At 46.2% G+C, this 23,161-nt stretch overlaps 1 protein-coding gene across 1 annotated transcript in view; it reads right to left on the bottom strand.

The window, feature by feature from the left end:
* Nucleotides 1-13,161, bottom strand: part of LOC124108489 (zinc finger protein 676-like) — a 31,652-nt gene extending 18,491 nt beyond the window's left edge. Inside the window, exon 1 of the mRNA XM_046466947.2 lies at nucleotides 13,026-13,161. Within this exon, the coding sequence (XP_046322903.1) occupies nucleotides 13,026-13,028 (3 nt within the window). The 5' untranslated portion in view covers nucleotides 13,029-13,161. The remainder of the gene's footprint in view (nucleotides 1-13,025) is intronic.
* Between the last annotated feature and the right edge of the window lie 10,000 nt (nucleotides 13,162-23,161).

Here is a 23,161-nt window from a genome sequence, read left to right as displayed (position 1 = left end):
TGTACCTGTCACACACTCAACTGATCTGGAGTGTCCAGTAGGTCATGTTATATTACCCAGGCTGTCATGGAGTTCTGCCAGGGGACCCCCAGAGGGCCCCTGACATGCACATTCTCTGCAAGCAAGCTGCGTCTTGAGCACTTGGTGTGGACTTGGGTGGTCGAATGCAAGTGAGGTGGAAGGGATGAGGTGTTTGTGGGTGGGCAGATGGGGTGGGAGAGTGCTGACCAAGTCCTGCCCGTGATCACCTTTGAAAAGTGCACCCACTGCACAGTTTACATTCTCATGTGTCTTCTGTGACAAAGGTAAAGCCCCCAAAAAGAAGTATGGGATTTAGGGATGTTATTAGATCTTCTAAAAAGAAGCCATGTGTTCTAGATTTCAATGTTCAGGTTTCCACAACTTTTTAAAAATTATTCCTAAGTATTCTGCTTTTGATATGATTGTCACTAAGATTGTTTTTAATTTCATTTTGTGTCTATTTTCTCATGTACAGAAACAACTGACGGATCTCGAATCTTGTTACTTTTCTGAGCTCACCTACAGCTTCTAATAGCTTATGATGAATTCCTACCGTGAAAATATCCACTTCAGAGATACTTCTATCTCAGGCCTCATTTGGGAAAAACCACAGACGAGACAGTAAGAGAGAGAAGCAAGTTCCAACACCCCTTTACCTTGATCAAGGCAAAAATATTGGTGAGATCCTCAGCCAACCGTAGTCCCTACAAGTCACAAACCCAGACAACAAGCTGCCACAAACACATGTCCCCAGGCCCAAAGGATGACAGACACACGAGAAAGCAAACCTTTCTGCTCTCAATCTAGTAGGAGGTAGAACTGAGGAAGTAACCCAATCTCCAAAAATAAATCCACTTCCAAAACTACAAGAAGCATCATCAGAAAATTGATGTGAGCATCAAACCTCCCATTATGTAGATCAGGGTGGTTCAATGCGAATAGAAATCGTGCTGTGTTTAGTTCAGAATGTTTGTTAAGGTGTGAATGATGACAGGTGGTCTAAGGCCAAGGGGGGAAGGTTCTTTAGGGCCTAACACCCAGTTCACATTCCAAAGAGGCTTGGTACTTTAGACTGGAGACACTCTGTGACCAGGGCACTGCAGCTTCTGACTAGGTAGTGATGTTGGGGCTGGGTGGTGGCTCAGTGGTAGAGCACCTGCCTACCACGTGTGAGGCACTGGGTTTGATTCTCAACACTGCATGTAAATAAATTTAATTGCAGGAAAAAAAATACATTTCACTTTGCCACTGGGGGGGGAAAAAAAATCACACATAGAATTGCTTGAGCCTTTCCTTGCTCACGGAATTTGCCAGAATTTCAGAAAAGGCAGCCCCTCCAAGGACAACGAAAGGAAGAAAGGTGGGGCACCCTGGGCCAGCACACCGATGCAGGACAGGGGATGGGACCCAAAACAGTGGGGTAAAGACAGAGCTGCACAGGACACTGCCTCAAAACGTGAGAAAACTCAGAGGTCAGCAAACCTAAGATGCTCAGTGGACAGAGTCGAATACAGAGGCAGAGCAGGGGACAAAGCCCTGTTCAGGTAGCAGGATCGAGCTCTGCCTTTAACCAGGTTCTGGGAAACTCTCTCAGGTGCAGGTCGACTAGATCAACCCTGTTACTGTGACCTCCATCCTGTGAGCGGACCCTGCTGACCCCATGACCACGTGTGTGAGCTCTGGCATTTACCTGCAATCTCTGGGGTTCAGAAGCACTCCAGGTTTGGATTCTGTGGCTTCTTCTTTCCAAGATTGCACCATGTAAATCTCCAGGGCTTTGCCTCTGTGAATTCTACTTTGTCCTCTGCCCAGTGGCGCACACCTGTCATCCCAGCAGCTAGGGAGGCTGAGGCAGGAGGATCGTGAGCTGAAAGCCAGCCTCGGCCATGGTGAGGCCCTAAGCAACTCAGCGAGGCCCTGTCTCTCAATAAAGTACAAAACAGGGCTGGGGATGGGGTTCAGGGGTCGAGAGCCCCTGAGTTCAATCCCTGGTACCAAAAAATGGAAAAACTTAAAAATCCTACAATTGTCATTTTGAGTCACTGTGTGTCCCATGTTCAAAGGTCAGATCTGGAGTGGGAGATGTTTCTAGTTCACATTTCTAATAAAGTGCTTATAGTGCAGAATACTCAAAGTACTGTCCATTTATTGGGGGGAGGGTGGGGAAGACGTCCCAACAGAGTGCAACACGGATGAGAAGTTTCAAAACAGATTTCACAGAGGAAGACACATTCAAATAAATATGTAAATGAACCGAGCTATATGTTTAAGGAAGATAAAATCCAAGCCAGCAGAGACTGCTGCATACTCACCAGGAAGGAAAAAAAAATCTCTCTCTCAGACAGACAGACAGACACACACACACACACAAGAAGACTAATGGCCACCAAGATGTGAGTGATGGGGAAAGCCAGGCCCGGGGTGGCTAGCTCAAAGGCAGAGCCACTCCGGGGCATGGCATGGTGCTACCTACCCAGGCTCACTTCATGGACCACGAATTCCTCCCCAAGACAGAGTGGGAGAGACGCTATGGGGGTCTCTTTCTGCCCCACCACTGCCTCCTGACCACTGGGAAAGACCCCCAGCTGCAGCGCAGGACCCTTCCGTCTGGACACTGGGGCCAGAGTCCACACCAGACCCAACCTGGCCCCAGGGCCACCTCAGACAAGGCCAGGAGGCCGCAGTCCATCAATGCCAAGGGCTGGGTGAGAAGTGAAGGGTCAGGCAAGCTGGGCAGGAGGGGACAAGGAGTGTGGGGAGGAGCTGAGGAGGAAGACCTGTGAGGGCCAGGGGGTGAGCAGAGGGACGCAGAGGAAGAGAAGGAGGTCACTCAGCAGGCAGGAGACAGAATCTGGGTACCAGCAGGAGCACCCTTCCCATGGGTTTAGGGTGTTCCTAAGGTGTATCCAGGTCACTGTGGGTGACTTTGACCTCCAAGGCTGCAAGAAAAGGGATCTGTCTAAAGCTGAGGTTTAAAAGGGAGACAGACAGACTTCAGTCAGTGCACCCAGAAAAGAAGGAAGAATTTCTCAGCGAATCGTGCATCTGAATTGTTTGCAAAACGTCTATTTTATAAAAATAAGAGTCAAGGAAGTCCTCAGCCAAAGAGCAAAGTTAGCAAATATTGAAAATGAACAGAAAGAATCACCAGTGTCACCTGAAATTGAAAGAGCCCTGGAAAATGTGACAGGTAAGAACGACGTCAATGACACACCACAGAGTGGCACATATAGACACGTCTACACGTGTCTCCCTTGATGGGAACATATTCTGGAAAATTCACTCTAAGATGACTCTGCCAATTTCCAAACATCTGGGTGTAATGATGAGAATCCAGATGGCACAGACTGCTACCCGCCCAGGCCACTGGCTTCGGGCACTATGTACGCGAAGTCCATCTCTGACGGAAACACCACGAGGCCACACACGACTGCTCTTGTCATTCAAGACAATCCGTGTCGCCCTCATCATGAAACGGGCTGCAGTGGAACTCAGGACAAACCTCTCAGGAAGTCCCCTGCCATTGAGACAATGATAATTCATCAAGAATGCACAAGTCACAATGGCTAGATTGTGCAACCAACCCAGATGCCCGTCAGTAGATGGATGGGTGGGGAAACTGTGGTATATGTACACAGTGGAATATTACTCAGCACTGAAAGAGAATAAAATCATGGCACTTGCAGGTATATGGATGGAGTTGGAGAATATCATGCTAAGTGAAGTTAGCCAATCCCCAAAACACAAAGGCCGAATGTTTTCTCTGATATGTGGAAGCTGATCCATAATGGGAATGGGGGAGCATGGGAGGAATGGAGGGATTTTAGATGGGGCAAAGGGGAGGGAGGGGAAGGGAGGGGGCAGCGGGGGGTAGGAAAGATGGTGGAATGAGATGGACATCATTACCACAAGTACGTGTATGAAGATCCAAATGGTGTGACTCTGTGTACAACCAGAGACATGAAAAATTGGGCTCTATCTGTGTACTATGAACTGAACTGCATTCTGCTGTCATTTAGAATAAATAAATAATTTTTTTTTAAAAAAAAAAGAATCGGTTAATTATAACAGAAACTCTGCCTTCAAGAATTGAAGAGACCAGCCACTATGTCCTTTAGACACGGAGCCAATATTTCAATTACGCTTTGGGATAACTGTACTGGAATTTTTCATCCTTCCACCACACAGACATGATTTGGGTTTGGTTTTTGTTGTTTTTACTTTGCAGCTGTTTTGGAAATATAACTGTACAAAATGAAAATCATGTTAATAAAACAAGCATTAAACATGGAAAACAACCATAAAAAGAAAGATGACCATTTCTCCCAAGTTGATCTAGAGTAAGACCTCATCAAAATTCCAGCATACTTTACTTTTAATCGAATCGGGAACCAAAGGAATAAGTTCTAAAATTCTGCTGGAAAGTTAAAATAGATATGAAATTAGCCATGAACTCTGATCAATCAGCTCTCATTACCTGGCACTAGTCTATGTTATAAAACTATGGCACTGCAGTAATTTAAAGATCAAGGAATCCCAACACAGAGCAGATTCCACAGATACAGCCATATGTATCTACAAGTCATTTTTATACCTTTATTTTTTACATATTTATATTTATGTGGCGCTGAGGATCGAACCCAGTGCATGACACGTGCCAGGCAAGTACTTTGCCCCAGAGCCCCAGCCCCAGCCCTACATCATTGCAATAAAAGGGTCCACACATGGAGCCGGAGTAGGGGCTCAGCGGTAGAGCGCTCGCCTAGCATGCACAAGGCACTGGGTTCGAATCCTCGGCACCGCATAAATGTAAAATAAAGATATTGTGTCCATTTAGACCTAAAAAATAAATATTCAAAAAAAAAAAGGTTCACACAAATACAACCATATCAAGAAAAGCAATTGGTACGCGTGAACGATACAACCCGACATCAAGGCAGGTATTAGACCTGGAGGTGCAGAACACTGGCAGAGCTTGGGTGCAGACGATGTGAGGTACTAGGGTCATACCCCAGCACCCCCAAAAGCACATGTTAAGAGGGAAGGTTCTGGGGGCTGTGTACTTGAGCAATGTGCCACACAACTGGGACAATATACCCCAATCCAGTGCCACCCAGTGGATAGGAGGACTGATTGCAATCATGAACAGAGCATATCTAATGCTAAATTTCTTATAGTTTGGATCTTAATTTACCTGGTGCACAGAGAGGAAGGGACTATATATATACACACAACCATCAAGACCAGAGGGGAAAAGTGGTGTTTTCCTGTGGCCATGAAAGACCCATGGACTTGATTCCCCAGGACCAGGGCGGAGGAGGAGTGAAATCTCAGGGGGTCCCAGTTCCTCCCTGGAAGGGATTTGCCAACACAGTCTTCTGTCCTGCCAGTACCAAAGAGCTAACAGGGGACACACCGCCCACTCTGGCAGCCCAGGTGGGAGTTCCACACTGCCTAAGCCCTCTCTCCCAGCTCACCCCAGCAATAGCTCCAGACCTAACCAGTTCTTCCCACAGGAACTTGCTTAGGCACTGAGAGTTAAAGTTAAGGACTTTCACTTTTTTCTATCCAATGCACTACATCCTAAACCTGGACGTTTGGGGAGCAATGGCAATGTGCATGTGCAAATCTCCCTGGATCACAAAGGAGGGGCTTCACATGGATGTCTGAGTATTTCCCTGGGCTACAATCCCCACCAGGAGTGAAGCAGAAGGGGTCAAAACCAGAGCGCCCCGTTTCTTTCTAGAATAGGCTCATACCACCTTCTTGCAGTGAGCACAGGCATCCTGGGTTCTAACCAACTGCATCAGGAATTCAGTCACCAGCCAAGTAGGAGGCCTTCTGCAGCCTGAGCCCAGCTGTGGGAATGGCTCCTATCAAACAGGTGAAGGAACTAGTCCTCCAATGACATGGATATGGAGCAAGAGACCCGCTCACAGGGGGCTAGAATATAAATTTTAATAACAGCCATTTTTAAAATAGCCTGAGAGCTCTCTGAAAGCTAACACACTCCCTAAACTTAGACTGTTCTACAACAGGAGAGGACCAAGGGGGACACTCACTGGACAATGCAAGAGACCTCAGATGTGCCAGGTGTGGGATCCTCATGTCAGGCTGTTCTGAAACACAGGACCAGGGAAATATCACAGAGGGCATGAGACCCCTGGGACATAAAGTCCACTAGGGGGACCCATGTGGCTGAGGCAGGAAGGTTGCAATTTCAAGGTCTACCCCAGACGTTTAGGTAGACTATGGGCAAGTTAAAAAAGACCTGGCTCAAAATTTTTAAAACAAGGGCTGGGGATAGAGCTCAGATTTAACACGACCCTGTGTGAAGTCCCCAGTACTATAGAAAAATAAAAAGCAAAATATTGGCTTTCTGTAGATGAGCATTGCACGTGAGAAAAAAGTAGAGGAGAATCACTGGATCTTTGCAAAAATGTGTGTGTAGGGAGCTGGAATTTTAGGAACATTCTGACAGATGTATAAAGGTTCAGGCTGGGAGACGGGGTTCTGGATCTGACATTTTGTTTCCCTTACATTTAGAACATTCAGGGGGACCCAGGCAGGAGGCCCACACCTGTAATCCCGGCCACTCGGGAGGCTGAGGCACAAGTCCAAGGCCAGACTCAGCATCTGTCTCAAAATTTAAAAAAAAAAAAAAAAAATTATTCAAAGAACCAGAGATGTAGCTCAGTAATGAAGGACCCCAGGTTTAATCCACAGCATCCCCACCCCCACAAAAAAGAAAGCACAGCCAGCTCACAGGGAAGGAAGAACTGAGACCCTGCAGACCACGGCACCCCTCATGCAAGAAGAGAACACGTGGAGTTGTGATTCCAATGATCTTCCCACTGCTCAGCCGATTACCTGATTACCCCAGGGAGTCCAGACTACCACAACTGCCAGTCCCTACTGCAGTCGGTCCAGCCAATGACAAGCAGCCCCCGTCTCAGGGAGCCACCGTGCACTCACACTGACTGTTTTTTGAGGAGCCCAGTGTTCTCCCTGTAGATCTCCCAGCACCTGCACAGCAGAGCAAACCAGGTCCACGGAACAGAAAAGAGGGGCCTAGAGACGGATCCCAACGCTGGCAGGCTCCAGAGACAAAAGCCACATCAGATGGCCAAAGCCTGTCCCTTGTCCCTGGACATGTGCTGGATCTGGCCTACGGAGTCCTGAGTGGACACGGTTTATATCTTGACCCTCTCAGGCTGAGCCTAGTGAGTGTTGTGTTTGAGTGACAGGAGGTGACACCAAATGCTGGAAAGGATGAGGTCAGAAGGACACAGTCTTGTGGACACAGAGGGGCCACTGAGCTGGGAAGCAATCTCCTAGGGCAGCCATGTCCAGTAGTAAGAAGGTGAGAGGCCCAGGGTCATCAAAATTTTTCTAGTATTCACATAAAAAATAAGTAGTGGAAAGTGATTTTAGTATCATAACCCAGAATAACCATCAGGGGAACAACCCAATTATGTGATCAATAAAATATTACTTTAAAAAAGTAAGTATTGCTAGAACTGTCCCCTCAGAAGTGACACATCAAGGCTCCCGATATCTCAGTTTGCAGAACCACATCCCAGATTTCAGGGCTGTGGTCCCTCCGACCTTGGGGAGATGCAGGTCCCAACTGCTCCTTCCTATGCTGGAGGTGAGGGGTACAGTTTTACCAGTATTTCTCCTCAGGTCCAAGGAACAGCAGAGACACTGCCCTGGGTGGGAACAGGAAGCTCTAACCAGAAAGTTTCCAGAAGTTGGTTTTCCCCACCAAATGCTGGTCCCCTTCATTCCAGGTCTCAGACAGCAGGAAAAGAAGATGGCGGGGCCCATGTCTTCAGGTCTACCCACAGCTCTGAGACCATCACTTAAATGCATTAAACTCCTCATTCTGTAATTTGGCCTTGGACCTAATGGCCAGTCTGTGACATTTCCTTCCTCCGTGACCAAAGTCCCTTCAATTACTAAGAAGGTATCCCCAGCTGTGGTGACACATGCCTGAAACCCCAGTGGTTCTGGGGGACACTGAGGCAGGACAAACACGAGATCAAAGCCAGCCTCAGCCACAGCGAGGCCCTAAGCAACTTTAGCTGAGACTCTGTCTCCAAATAAAATATGAAAAAGGGCTGGGGGTGTTACTGAGTAGTTAAGCACCCCTGGGTTCATTCCCTAATTCCCCCAAAATAAATAAATAACAAATAATAAAATGAATTGGGTTTAAATGGAAAGCCCAAATCCCTCCACCACACCACATGACTCATACACCTTTTTTTATTATTTTAGGAGTTGGTTAGCGATACATATTTCAAAGAGCAGGATTTCTATGTGTGTGCATATGTAGTACTGTGTACCATACATATATGTATAGTTTATGTATATATACTATCGTCTACGTATATAATGCATATAGTATACATATATAACACATGCTATATGTTCATGTGCATATATACACACACGATAGTGCATATATACTGTACGTACTATACATGTACTATGCACACACATACATAAACACAGTACATGTGTATATACTACATATTATATACTATATATATACACTATGAATTATATACTATGTATCATGTAGTATTATGTACTATGTATTATATACTATGTATCATGTACCATGTATTATGTACGATGCATTTATACTATGCATTATATACTATGCATTATGTACTAAGTATTTATACTATGCATTAAGTACTATGCACTATGCATTATGTACATGTATTATGTACTTATGTATTTATACTATGCATTATGTACTATGCATTATGTACTATGTACTATGTACATGTATTATGTACTATGCATTATGTACTATGCATTATGTACTGTGTATTATATACTATGTATTATGTACTATGTATTTATACTATGCATTATGTACTATGCACTACGTACTATGCATTATGTACTAAGTATTTATACTATGCATTATGTACTATGCACTATGTACTCTGCATTATGTACTCTGCATTATGTACTATGTATTATGTACATGTATTATGTACTATGCATTATGTACTATGCATTATGTACTATGCATTATGTACATGTATTATGTACTATGTATTTATACTATGCATTATGTACTATTCACTATGTACTATGCATTATGTACTATGCATTATGTACTATGTATTATGTACTATGTATTATGTACATGTATTATGTACTATGCATTATGTACTATACATTATGTACATATGTTATGTACTATGCATTATGTACTATGCATTATGTACTATGTATTATGTACATGTATTATGTACTATGCATTATGTACTATACATTATGTACATGTTATGTACTATGCATTATGTACTATGCATTATGTACATGTATTATGTACTATGCACTATCTACTACACATTATGTACCATGCATTATGTACTATGCACCATGCACTATGCATTATGTACTATGCATTACGTACATGTATTATGTACTATGTATTTATACTATGCATTATGTACTATGTATTATGTACTATGTATTATATACTATGTATTATGTACTATGAATTTATACTATGCATTATGTACTATGCATTATGTGCATGTATTATGTACTATGTATTTATACTATGCATTATGTACTATGTATTTATACTATGCATTATGTACTATGCATTATGACTATGTATTATGTACATGTATTATGTACTATGTATTTATACTATGCATTATGTACTATGTATTACATACTATGTATTATATACTATGTATTATATACACTATGTATTATATGCTATGTATTATATACTATGTATTATGTACTATGAATTTATACTATGCATTATGTACATGTATTATGTACTATGTATTTATACTATGCATTATGTACTATGCATTATGACTATGCATTATGTACTATGTATTATGTACTATGTATTATGTACTATGTATTATGTACTATGAATTTATACTATGCATTATGTACTATGCATTATGTACTATGCATTATGTACTATGTATTATATACTATGTATTACATACTATATATTCTATACTATGTATGACGTACTATGTATTATATACTATGTATTATATATATTCCTTTCTGCCTCTAAAAGCAGAGAACTCTTATTGGGGACACAGAGTAAAAGCAGGACAAGGAGAATCACCCAGTCAGATGCACCACCTTGAATCACCTAAGAACTGGAATCTGGAATTCAGACAAGGAGAACTTAACCTTTATATTTGTATACATGGATGACATGGCGGGGTGGGGGGCTGCAGTGTCAAGGTCATTACAAGATTTTGGAAGAAAATCCATTGAGTAGCAGGTGGTACTTAAATAATGAGTACTGCCTGGTGTCTACAGCTGTGTCATCAGCTGGGGGCCACAGCAGACAGGTATTAGCAGGCTCGTGTGACAGCACTGTCCACCTGTGTCCTCCAAAACTATCCCCATTGTAGAGATGAGAGAACACGGGTGTCCTGTCATCAAATGGCATCTCCTCAGCACACACAGAACCACCCCGAGACAGAACTCGTGGATTTTCAAAGGTCCACAGGGGCTGGCTTGCTCCAGGTATAGGGGAGGTCAGTCTGGAGAAATAGTAGTTTCTCCCCCATATTGAAGAGAGTGCCTAGAGAAGACAGCCCAGAAAAACTGGGAAGATAAACTGGTTTATCTTCTTTCATGTTAAAGGAACTCTTGAGAAACAGAGATCTCCAGGCAGACTCCTGATGGGGCAAACACTTGGAGACTATAGAAAACAGCACAACCCAGGCCCAGAGACCAAGTCTGACCCAAGGAAGAAAATCATCTAAAGGGCTTACAAGATATTGAAAAAAAAAAAAAAATAGGTAACTATTTGTAAAAATAAATATGAACTAGAATTCCACTTAACCTCCAAAAATAGAACAGACAAGAAACCTACAATACATAACCCAGGAGAAGAAAAAAAGGGAAATAATTTTTTTTTTTAATCATCAAAAGTAAATCCATTTTTTTTTTCCCTGAACTCAAACCCCACCTGCCTCTTAGGATCTCTTTTCTAATCTTTGAAACCAGAAATCACAAAGGAAACGCAGGCCAGAAACAAACTGCCAATTTATACAGGAGACGTCGAAGTATTCAGTAATCATAAAAAAAAAAAAAAAAAAATTCAACATCTTTAGAAATCAGAGAAATGTTAAATGAAATCCCACCCTAGACAGAATTAGTATTGACGAAGATATGAAACAAATTTAGTCTTGTAAACTCAAGAGGGAGATGAGGTGATTATTATCTGTCAGTGGAAACTATAGATGCTAATAAAGATCCATGATACTCCCCCACAGAAACAGAGACACACTGAAATTGCAGCACATCTGACCACAATGACAGGTAGGAACACAGCAGGACTCATCCAGACACGTGAAACCCAGGGCTGGTCCAAGAGAATGTGCCTTTGGAAGTCATGAATAATGAACTGTGGGGGAAAATGGTCACTAGGGGCCAGCTATATTTTTGGTCACAATATATCCAGTTTAAAAAAATAGTATAAAACACCATATTTAAGTTTTACATAGGTGCCATATGAGTGTGGTGTTCCCCATGGACACAGGTTTAAAAAGATTATATGCACTTATGAGAAAATAAAATCACAAGAAGCACATAAAAGACTCAGTGACCCAGCCCACGTAGAGATGATAAAACTCATCATTACAAAGATAATTTTTTTCCCCAAAAGTAACTTACAATATTTTGCCCTCAAAATAACCATGTCAGGCTGGAGTTGTGGCTAAGTGGCACAGCGCCTGTCTGGCATGCGTGACACCCTGGGTTCCATCCTCAGCACTGCACAGAGATAAATAAATAAATAAAAGGTCCATTGACAACTAAAAAAAATTTTTTTTTAAAAATCTATGTACATATATGACTACATCACAGTGATGTTTACCTGTATGTGCATCTATAAAGCAGTAGGGTTTTTTTTAATATTTTTTAGTTGTTGATGGACCTTTATTTTATTTATTTGTATATGGTGCTGAGAATCAAACCCAGTACGTCACACATGCTAGGCAAGCGCTCTACCACTGAGCCACTACCCCAGCCCCTAAAGCAGTAGTTTTAAAAACTCTAAATAAACAGAAGACAGAGGAAGATAGGAGGAGAGAGAAAAGGGATGTACTGCACACTGAAGTGGAGCAAATGATATTCCATGCTTCTAGGATTCAACCAGAAAATGAGCCTGAATATTATGCATTACTATGATGCACTAATGAAAAAAAAAAAATCAGTCTGTTTTGAATGAAAGGAACCAAAGCCTACAGTTCCCAAATTCATCCACCAAGTTAAATATATGTAAATCTAGCCAAGAAACCTTTCAATGGTAAGAAGAAAAAGAAGTCGTGATCATCCCCTGACACATATATATGATGAAACTTTCCTATTACAATAATCACAATATTAAACAAAAATCCATAGGTGAATCTTGGGCATGTCCAAATGAGATCCCTGAATTGCAATATGCAATTGATGTCGGTATGCATCAAACCATAACAAGGCCAATCGCTGCAACTTAGCTGCACTCTGGTCTCTAATTAAATCTTAAAAAAAAAAAAAAAAAGTCCCAGGGATGTGGCTCAGGGGTAAAGCACCCTCTAGCCCCCCCCCCCCCAAAAAAAAAAGAAAACAAAGGAAGTAAAACTGAAAAGTGCCTCGGTTAGGACGAACCGAGGACCCTGTGCCCCACAGCTGCCCCCCGCTGCAGGAAAACCAGCGTTGGGAGGCGGCACGCGCACGCTCTTCTCACCTGTCAATCACCCCAGCCCGGGAAGAGGCCGAGCAGCCGGATGGGGAGGCCGCGAGGGGTCTCCGCCACTGTCACGCTCCCCACCCGGCTGGCCAGGGGGGACTGAGGGGCGCTGTCCCCGAGGGGCTCAGGCCTGTGGCCGCAGAGAGCCGCCCGGAGTCGGGGTCGGGTTCCCGCCACAGCCGGTCCCGCCGGACGGCCTCCCTCCCCAGCCTCCCCGTGCAGGCTCCAGGTGCCACTGCCCACTCACCATTTCCTGGTGCCCAGCAGCCAAGCCTGCCCTGGGGAGCTTCGGCCTCTGCACGGCAGAGGCCACCCGGGGGTCCTGGGCGCACGGAGGGAAGCCCGGAGCCCAGAGGCAGGAATGGCGGACTCGGAGGAAGGCCCTGGGCCCAGCGCGCGGAAGCCCGCCCCCCTGCTCCGCTGGCTGCGCTCAGGATTGGACAGCGCTCAGCACGGGGGCTTCTGATTGGACAGGGCGTCCGTCAGTCATCGTTCTTCCCAGCCCGAGCCCAGCGAGGCTCCTTTTTGAGTGACAGGAGGGTGATATCCGCTCCAAGCAAGAAGGAGGCTTTTTTTTTCTTTTTTCTTTTGAGGCCTGGGAATTGCACCCCAGAGCCTCAGGCTGCTGCTATTTTAAGTCACGATTTCCTCCCAGCAGGAGGATCGAGCCCAACCAGCAGGACATTGGCTTGAACCTTGCATATGTGGGTCCTTTCAATCTATGGATTCTCTAGGTTATTCATAAAATTAAAAAAAAAAAAATGAGAATTACTGTAAAAATTTTCATTTAACTATTCTGTCCTCTGGTCTTCTTGGGAGATACATTGAACTTTGAACTGGGAAGCAACCCTGTAAAGCAACAATGTCAGTAAAACTAATCATCATCATCATCATCATCATCATCATCATCATCATCATAAATGGCAACAATGTCCAATGAAAACAATACATAAGGCACAGGAGTAATTTAGAATTTTCTAGTAGAGCCCTGGGTTCGATCCTCAGCACCACATAAAAAATAAATACATAAAACAAAGGTATTGTGTCCATCTACAAGTAAAAAAGAAATATTTTTTAAAAATAAGAAGAAAAATTTAAAAAAAAAATAAGAAGAAACATAGCTGGTGATATATAGTTCAGTTGGTAGAGTGCTCGCCTGGCAGGCACGAGGCTCTGGGTTGGATCCCTAGCACCACACACACACACACTCACACACACACTCACATACATACACACACACACACACACACACACACAGTTGAGGGCTGGGGTTGTGGCTCAGTGGTAGAGCGCCCGCCTCACATGCGTGAGGCCCTGGGTTCCATCCTCAGCACCACATAAAAAATAAATAAATATATATATATATAGTGTCCAACTACAGCTAAAAAAAAATAATAAGAATTTAAAAAAAGAAGCAGCTGAAATTGATTTTAATAACATAACCCCATACAGCCATAATACTACCTTTATGTGACTAAGTACTAGTAATGAAGTATTTGTATTTTTTTGAATGACACCCTCAAATCTGACTCTCTCTCTCCAGCATATCTGAACACAGCAGCCAAGTTCCAAATTTGAGAACTGGGGGTCCCCTTACATCCAAGATGTAAGCCTTGGTTTAACCCCTTTATGTGCTAGAGAGGAGGGATACAATTCCTTGCTCATGGTTTCTCCCCAGGCCCAAAGAGCAGCAGAGACCTGAGTGACAGCAGGGAGCTCCAATCAGAAAAGGCTTTCCCACCTAGGGTTGGTCACAGGCTCTTTCTCATCGCAGACATGGGCACCCAAAGGAAGATGGGTTCCCAGGGATCTGGGGACACATGTCCTGTTCTCTGTCCACAGCCTTGACTCTGCTGTTTAAATACACTAAAGACAAACTTCTTATTCTGCCCTTTGTAAAATCTGTTTCCTTCTGTGGACAAAGTCCCACAACTAATAAGCAGCTGGGGTTGGGATTCAGGATGAGCTGTATCTGGCTGCAAAGCCAAAGCACCTCCGCCAGATCACAAGACGCTTGCAACATTCCTTACTCTCTTCCCACTTGCAAAGTGACAATTATTCAGAAAAGCAGGACTTGTGAGATGTATATATAAATGCAATCCAGTCCCATGTGTTACCTAGTATAATAGGAACAGAACCGTCTCGTATATATCTGAGTCCTCTTGGGCTTCCCTTTTCAGGATCCAGGGAATCCTGACTCAGTTTACATCAAGGGCAAACCCCCTGCTAGAATTCATGACATCTCCCCCCCTTTTACACATCCAAATATAGGCTGATATTGGAAATGTAGTAAGTTGAATCAGGGTCGATCCATTCATGAGCTCCTCAAAGTCTGGTTTGATCCTAATATAGAGGAGATGTCCACCTGGAGAAATACAGTTCCTTCCCCATCTTGAAGAAAGAGCTTGGAGAAGACACCCCAGGAGGTCCCTTTGACTTGACTGTTTTTATTTCATGGGAGGGACGTCTTCAGAAACAGTTGTCTGTGGTTAAGCAAAATGGGAACTTAAAGCTGAGGGTCCGTGGTCTTTTCCCACTTCCTACCAGCATCTGTGCTCCCTGACACTGTAACCATAGAAGCTCACAGTGGCTAACAGGTCCCCGAGAGAGACAACCACAGGAGACGAAGCCATGGGACAGAACAATCCCCTGTTCGTCTTAATGCAGTAAAAGTACCTAAGCAGGTATGAGCTCAGAGTCCCTGGGTGGTTGACAAAGCTTGTACCCATGTAAGGACTGTCGACTGCACCCCCCAATGGTATTGCCCCAACTCTGTGACCCTGATGAGCCTCACACTTGCTTATGTATAAAAGTAGACGCTCCAGTGTGCTCAGGGCTCAGACTTTGGGAATTATCCCTCTACATCATGGCCACACTAATAAAGGGTTGGCTTCCAGATCTCAGTGACCTGACCCTCATTTCCCCCTGCATTGTCCCACCTGGGGTTCCTCACAAATGCTTGGAGACCACAGGGTGCAAGAGAGCCCATCACAGACCGCAATCTGCATATGGTTCAGGGAAGGAAAAAAAATATCTGATTGGATGGAAATCAACTGAGAGGTGACGCAAGCTTGTCAGTTGGGGAAATTGGAAATAAAAAAATAAGAACAGAGTGATTTTATTTGCCACAAGGATGATTTTATTCCCTTCCTTGCCACCACCCAGGGGATCTTGGCTGCAGAGAAGCAGCTACAAACAGAGATCTCTTGTGATGACGGGACTTCAGCAGCCTTTCTGTGATATAATCCGGCTGTAGCAATTAAAAGGTTATGTGTGTGTCCCTTCGGTCACTATTCCCTGGGAGTCTGTGTTCAGCAGGAGACTAGTTTATGTCACCAGCTGAATTGTGTCCCCACCAAACATAGAGACCCAAGATGCCAATCTACATGCCAAAGAGCGGGCCTCAAAGGAAATCATTCCAGCCAGCACCTTGATACACGAATTCTATTATTAGGACCAACAAACGTCCGTTGGACCCTATCTGGGGCATTGTCTTACGACAGCCCTGTTGACACTGATGCAGCCCAGGAGGACACCCATACACTGTCCCTGACCCTTGGCTGAATGAAGGTCCAGATGGATCCCATCACCTTTCAACCACACTGAAAGGCTGACCTGCTGCAGGAAAAGACATTTCTTCCTAGAATATTCTTCAGGCAAGTGAAGAAGACACAGCTCCTTGTCTGATGGGACTACAGAGACTTGTGGTATGGCACACTCTTAAAAAGCATAGGCTCCTTGTGCCTTTTTGTCTGTACGACGTTCTCTTCTTGTGTCAAAATTTTCCTGGTAAGGATGTTAGCATTTAAGGGAATGGACATATTGGTCATTCAAGGGTCAAAGTTCTCAGACAGAGATGAGGGGAAGTCCCCAACGTGGGTATCTGTTCTGGTCTATTCTGGGCATCTCCAGTTCTTTCCTGGGGAGATCCTTCCCCAGACGACTCCGCCAACCTCAGACCAGAGATATACCACGGTGGGTGGTGTGGGTTTCCTTGCTCTCTCCCTTCAAGGAGACAGAATTAACAAGAAGATCTTTGGCGGTCTCCAGGGAGCTCTGCAAAGAGTCTGCCTTCCATGTAGGGCAACAATTCCCCCTGACCATCCTGGCTGCCTCCCCAGGGGACACTCCCGTGGGAGTGTTTTCTACTCAGATCAGATAGAGATGAATCTGTGCATATAGGGCCTCCATCCCCTGGGTCCCAGAATAAGGTCTTTGGATAAATATTTGAGTCGGAAAAACTAGAATCTGATAATTAGATATCCGCCCTACCACCCAGGTCCTGAAATAACCTAATTCTGTCCTTGTAGGTCCCCTGCAACTAATGTCCCCCACCCCTGCATATACACACACAGAAGGGAACCCAGATGGGGACTTGCCTGGATTGGTCTTCTCTGGGCTGTTCTCTTTTACCTGTAGGTGTCTCCTAATAAGCAGTTGTAAGGGTCTGGGGTCAGGGCAGAGTCAACATGTAAATGTGCTCTGGACACTTTTGTGCCTAGAACCCTCTCTCTCTCTGGAATGTGTGTGCCTGGTGACCCGAGTTCTAAGTTCTGTTGGGTTCTAACGCTAAGACCTTGAGGTGGATTCTTCCAAGCTTCATTACCTGGGCCTCTTCCTGCAAGAAGAGCCCCCCCGCAAAGCATTCCTTGGGGGGGGGGGGGCTGACTTGTCTTCTCTTGATCTGTGCCAAAGTATGCAAACAGAAATGGCCTTTCAGCCTCTCGGGAAGTGGTCCATGCACCTCTGTCCCTTGGGTGGAGGCTCAGATCAGGCTCAGCAGGTGCCCTGGAGAAGACTGGGACCTGGATGGGACCCTCAGAGCCTGATTTTTTTCCTTCAACTGAAATCAATCTGCATTTTTTGAGCCCAAATTTGGCTTGGAGGCAGAATAAGGGTATCTGCACGGGAGAGACATGTCAGAAAGCTCAGACCTGGGTCAAACCCAGCTGCCCCTGGGCGCCCTGGCTCCCTGGACAGTCTTTTGTTTTTTTAAGAGAGAGAAATACCTGCGGCGGCCGCATGATGGCAGCCTTGCACAGACCAAGGCCAACCTGGGCACTCTGTCTGGTCCGGGCTCCTCGCCTGGATCCCAGGACTGGGGGGTGCTCACCTGCCTTCCTACATCAGTCGCAATTGGACACTCTGCACTTTACAAAGAAAAAAAATCAGCATTCCTAACTGCTGACCCCTGCCTGCTGGTCTTGATCCCAACCAGAGCAGATGTGATTCAAAAGAGAGCTCCGGGTCTTGCTCCCCAAATATCAGGGGGTGGGAGATTGTTAAGAGGGGCTCGAGGGTGTGTCTCTTCAAGGGAAAAAAATATTGGGGGTTTCATTGTGAATCCAGGAAAGCTGATTCGAGATTTTTCTAATTCTCTAGGTAACTCCGTAGACTTGCCCATAAATGAATATATACTCACTAATCCGCTAAAGAATGCACCCTGTGGCCACGATGCCATCCATTTGGTTTCACGTTCCTATTCGGTATTTTATTTTATTCTTAATTACACATGACAGTAGAATCCAATTTGATAAAAATCATACTAGCATAGGACATATCTTATTCTATTTAGGAATCCCCTTCTGGGCGGGGGGGGGGTGTGATGGTGGAATTCACTTACGTACTCTCCTGTGCATACGCAGGAAACTGATTCATTCTGCTGTCTTTCCTACTCGAATCTCTGCTCCCTTCCTTCTGTGCTTCTTTGGCGAATCTCCCGTGAACTTCTCCTCTTTCCCTCCCTCCTTTATTGTGATTTTGGCCTCCATGTATCCTCAAAACCAGGCCACCTTTGGTTGTTTGGGGGCTGGCTTGTTTCACTTAGCGCCATAGTCTCCATCCATTGACTGGTGAATGTCATAAGGTCATTCTTCTTTATGGCTGAGTAATATTCCATTGTGTGTGTGTGTGTGTGTGTGTATATATATATAATCATTCCTTTATCCATTCGTGTGTTGATGTGCCAGGCGTCGGGGGATATTGATCCAGGACAGCTCTGTCACCGCCGTTGTGTGCCAGATGGTTACACAGGGTCCTTAGGTCTGGCTTTCTGCTCTGAACAGTGAGTGACATTTCCTGCCTGCTCTCCCAGGTCTTTCTTGCTTTGGGGGTTGGTGGCTCCTGTGTCTTCCCATGGGGACTGGTCTAAGGCAGACATCTGGACAGATGGACAGTGGGCATCGACGTGCTCAGCCTAGTACTGCCGAGGGCTTCCTGCGGATGCTGTGCAAACCTATTTCCAGGGCACTTAACCAGCAATAATCACTGAACAGGTAAGTTGGGGATGATGACATGACTCAAAGGTCAGGCAAGAAGTTTCTGGAAGGAATCAAGATTACACCTCTATAATGGTATGTGTTCAGACCCCGGAGCCTGGTGATGAGGTATGGGGACTTGGGCACCGGTGGGGTAGAACCTGGCCTCCTGGTTGAGAGGAACTGCTACTTCCCTAACCTTGCTCTCCAGTGCAGGGGGATTGCCGGCATGGAAAACTGCAGGTGGCAGAGGAGCACAGGGATCATTTGTGTTTTCTGGGGTGATCTGGTAGCTCTCACTTTCCAAACTGAGTCTGAAGACCCCAGCCTGGTCTCCTCCCGTATGAAGTGGACACAGATAGACTTGAAAGCTCTGCGGGGTGGACAGTGGTTCCCCTGCCTACCAGAGGGGAGTCTGCCCAGAGGGTCCAGAGGCCCACAAATGACTGTAGGAAATGAACATGGAAAGCCGACCGCCATCTTGTGGCCACAGGGGAGGCCGGAAAATGGAATGGGGAACTGGGAGAGGAAAAGACAGTGATCCCTGAAACCAGCTATGCCTCCGTCAGAGCTACCCAGAGGGTTTTTAACGTATAAAAGAAAATAACCTTGGGGCCAGGTGTGGTTGAACACGCCCGTCATCCCAAATGGCTCAGGAGGCTGAGGCAGGAGGATCCCAAATTGGAGGCCAGCCTCCGCCCAAGCGAGGCCCTAAGCAACTCAGGGAAACCCTGTCTCTAAATAAAATGCAAAATAGGGCTGGGGACGGGGCTCAGGGGTCGAGGGCCCCTGAGGTCCATCCCTGGCATCATGAGAACTTTTCAAATGTTTAGTGCTACAGGGCTCATGCCTTCCGGGACATTAAGACAGCAAGAAGACCCCTCACACACACTTCAAACCCCAATTCTTGCCACCAAGTCAAAAAGATGTCACACATGTCACTCAGAGTAACAGGCCTGCATTTCTTGAAAGGATAGACTGCCAAGTCCCCTCTTACCATGACAACTCTGGGTCACAGTGGCCTAGGCTGACTGGGTCTCATTGGATTCTTGACCATAAATTCACACATACTTTATGGTCAGAAGGAATTACGCTTATCTCCCTGAATTTCATAATCTGGTGGGTGGAAAGAGTCACCAAAATCCCCTCCTCTTCAGGGTGACTTGGGTTCCTCTTATGGACATTATTTCAGGCCTGCTCTCCTTCTGAAGAAAACAGACAGTTTGCTGAGACCAGGCTGGGGGTCTTCAGACTCAGTTTGGAAAGTGAGAGCTACCAGGTCACCCCAGAAAACACAAAGGACCCCCGTGCTCCTCGGCCACCTGCAGTTTTCCATTCGGGCAATCCCCCTACACTGGAGAGCAAGGTTAGGGACATAGCAGTTCCTCTCAGCCAAGTGACAGACCCAGTCCACTTTAGCCAGGCCGGGCCGCAGGTAAATTGCTTCTTTGGAAAAGAAATCATGTGGGGGGTCAGCCCAGTGGGCCCACTTTATAGAATTATTCCCTGAACCTCATGGTCCCACCCCACTCACCTGTGTTCCCTGTCACTTAGGAAGCAGCAGTCCAGCCTAAGTCACACTGTGGTTGAGTCTGGGTTCCAAAGGGTGAGCCCCACACCAACAGGAGTTTCACCAGAGAACAGAAATGCAGATTCTCGGTCTACATCCCTGCCCTTCAGTACTAGGCTCCGGTGCATGCTTGGGGCTGACCACCTATGCCCTGGTTTGGTCTCTCCTCCAAGAACAAGATCTTTTTCACAATTTTACTCACTGACTGACACCCAGAGCAGACAGGAATCCAAGATTGGGCAGTTCCAGCCCAGATGGACAGACCCTGAGTCCAAGGGGCTGGGCACATGGTTCCCTAGTGCCCAGGAGTTGGGGATTCTATGACAATGTCCCCTTTAAGACCCTTAATCACAACACCCACAGCTAACAGTCAAAACCTTGCAAACGTTTTGATCTTTAATTCTCTTTTGGAGATGGGAATAATATCTACTCTGCTGTTGTAGAAGCTCTATAGGGGGGCCAGGCTGGGGTTCAGTGGTGGAGCGCTCACCTAGCATGCATGAGGCACTGGGTTTGATCCTCAGCACCACATAGAAATAAAATAAAGATATTGTGTGCACCTAGAACTAAAAACTATATATTAAAAAAATTTAAAAAGAAGCCCTAAAGGTCATGTCCCTGCGCTGTGACCACGTTTGGGAAGAAAACACTTTTCTTATATAAAGATCCTGTATCTGGTGTGCAGATACCTGCAGTTGCAAGATATGACCACTAGATGGCGAGCGTGCGTTTTCCTGCCGGCTGCCCTGGGTGGCTCCCATCAAAGTCCCTAAGTGTCCCTTTGCTAAGGCCTGAGGTTACTGCAGGGTCCAGAAAGGGATGTGAAGCCAGGGTCTTTGACTACAGGGAGCGACGGCTGCAGTACTGTAGCAGGAAAATGCTTTAGAATGTTCCAGGCCCTCCTCCTCCTGCAGGACCGGCTGACCATTTCCCCACAGCCTCAAGTCCTGGGGGTGGCAGAGATACAGTCCCAGGCGCTAATAGCACAAATCCAGAGGAGGAAAGTGGCGACACGCTATTTTCTTCTCATAAAAAATAAATTTCCTCTGAGCCGGGGACGGTGGCCCATGCCTGGAATCCCAGGGGCTTGGGAGGCTGAGGCAGGGGGATCTCGAGTTCAAAGCCAGCCTCAGCAACTCAGGGAGACCCTGTCTCTAAATAAAATACAAAATAGGGCTGGGGATGGGGCTCAGGGGTCGAGTACCCCTGAGCTCAATCCCTGGTACCAAAAAGGGTGGACTTTTCTTTTAGGATTGGTATGTCTCGATCATGTCAGTGGGCTCCAGGGGGCAGGAGCCTCACCCCTGGGTCTCTGGTACCTGCATCTGCGGGCAGAGAGTGGCCTGGGGGGGGGGGAGGAGCCCAGTCGGGAGGGGACTGGCGGTGTGGGAACTAGATTGGTTAACTTGCACCTGGTGAGCATGCTGGGGAGACGGCTGACTACCTGTAGGAATTAGCTATCTCCAGGAGGTCAGGCCCTGGAGCAGTGGTAGGTGCATGCCCATAATCCAAGGGCTGAGGCAGGAGGGTGGCAAGTTCAAGGCCAGCCTGGGCAATTTAGTGAAATCCTGTCTCACAATAAAATGGAAAAGGGTCTAGGGACCTTGCTAGGGTGTGGATCAGCTGAGTTCAATCCCCAGCACCTCCCCTTGCCCAACACACACACACACACACACACTCCCTGCCTAGGAACCCTCAGGGTCAGCAAGTCCCCATTGTCAAAGAAACAGAGTCCCAACAGTCAAAGGCCTGGGTGATAACAAGCACTTTGCATCCCAGAAGGGAGACAGTGACTCTGTGGGGAAGTGCAGCACTGCACAGAACATTCTAGAATGTGCAGGATCAGAAGTCAACGGGATTTTCTCGCAGCTGGAATGGGACTGTCCCAGGCCACCCCAGCTCTGGCCTGGGGCTGTGAGGTGGATGGCCTGCATATTAGTGTGTGTGTGTGTGTGTGTGTGCGTGCGCACACGTGTGCATGCAGGGGCAGTGCTCAATGACTCCCCGTGCATGCTTGGGATAGAGAACAGGGAAAGGCTACTTCCTCCCTCAGTGGGGTTCCTGCTTAGGAGGACTCTTGCCTGGTGTTCAAGGAGGGGCATCTGGTGGACATCAACAACTGCCCTTGGACTAGAAAACTTTGGGCAGGATGGTAGAACTGTTGACAGAGAGACTGTAGCCACAATGAGGCCCAAACGGGTCATTCTCCTGCCTGCGGGCTTTAGGTTTCTCCTGAGAATATGCTGTGGGTCTCCCTCCCCCACCCCCTTCCTCACCTACTAGGAGACAATCATGATGTTTGAAGCATTGGGGACATATAATGAACCAGAAAAGGCCCCCCGTGTGCTCCTGTGCAGCATGCGTGATCTGGCCCGGGGTTCCTGAGTTCAGCAGGAGCCCCACGAGAGACCAGGGGCTTCTTGTGGTCAGGGCTTATCCATCATGGTGATGTGCAGCATCCTGTCCCTACATGCTACATGTCCGAGGACCACCCCCTGCCACTGTGCACCATCCAAAATGCCTCTACACAGGCCCAATGTCCCCTGGGGGGCGTGT

Source organism: Marmota monax, unplaced genomic scaffold (genome assembly GCF_021218885.2).
Source record: "Marmota monax isolate L192 unplaced genomic scaffold, Marmota_monax_Labrador192_F-V1.1 WCK01_AAM20220418_F8-fsc00249, whole genome shotgun sequence".
Classification (NCBI taxonomy): domain Eukaryota; kingdom Metazoa; phylum Chordata; class Mammalia; order Rodentia; family Sciuridae; genus Marmota; species Marmota monax.
The sequence above is the reverse complement of the archived record's forward strand: the minus strand, read 5'-3'. Positions and strand labels throughout refer to the sequence as shown.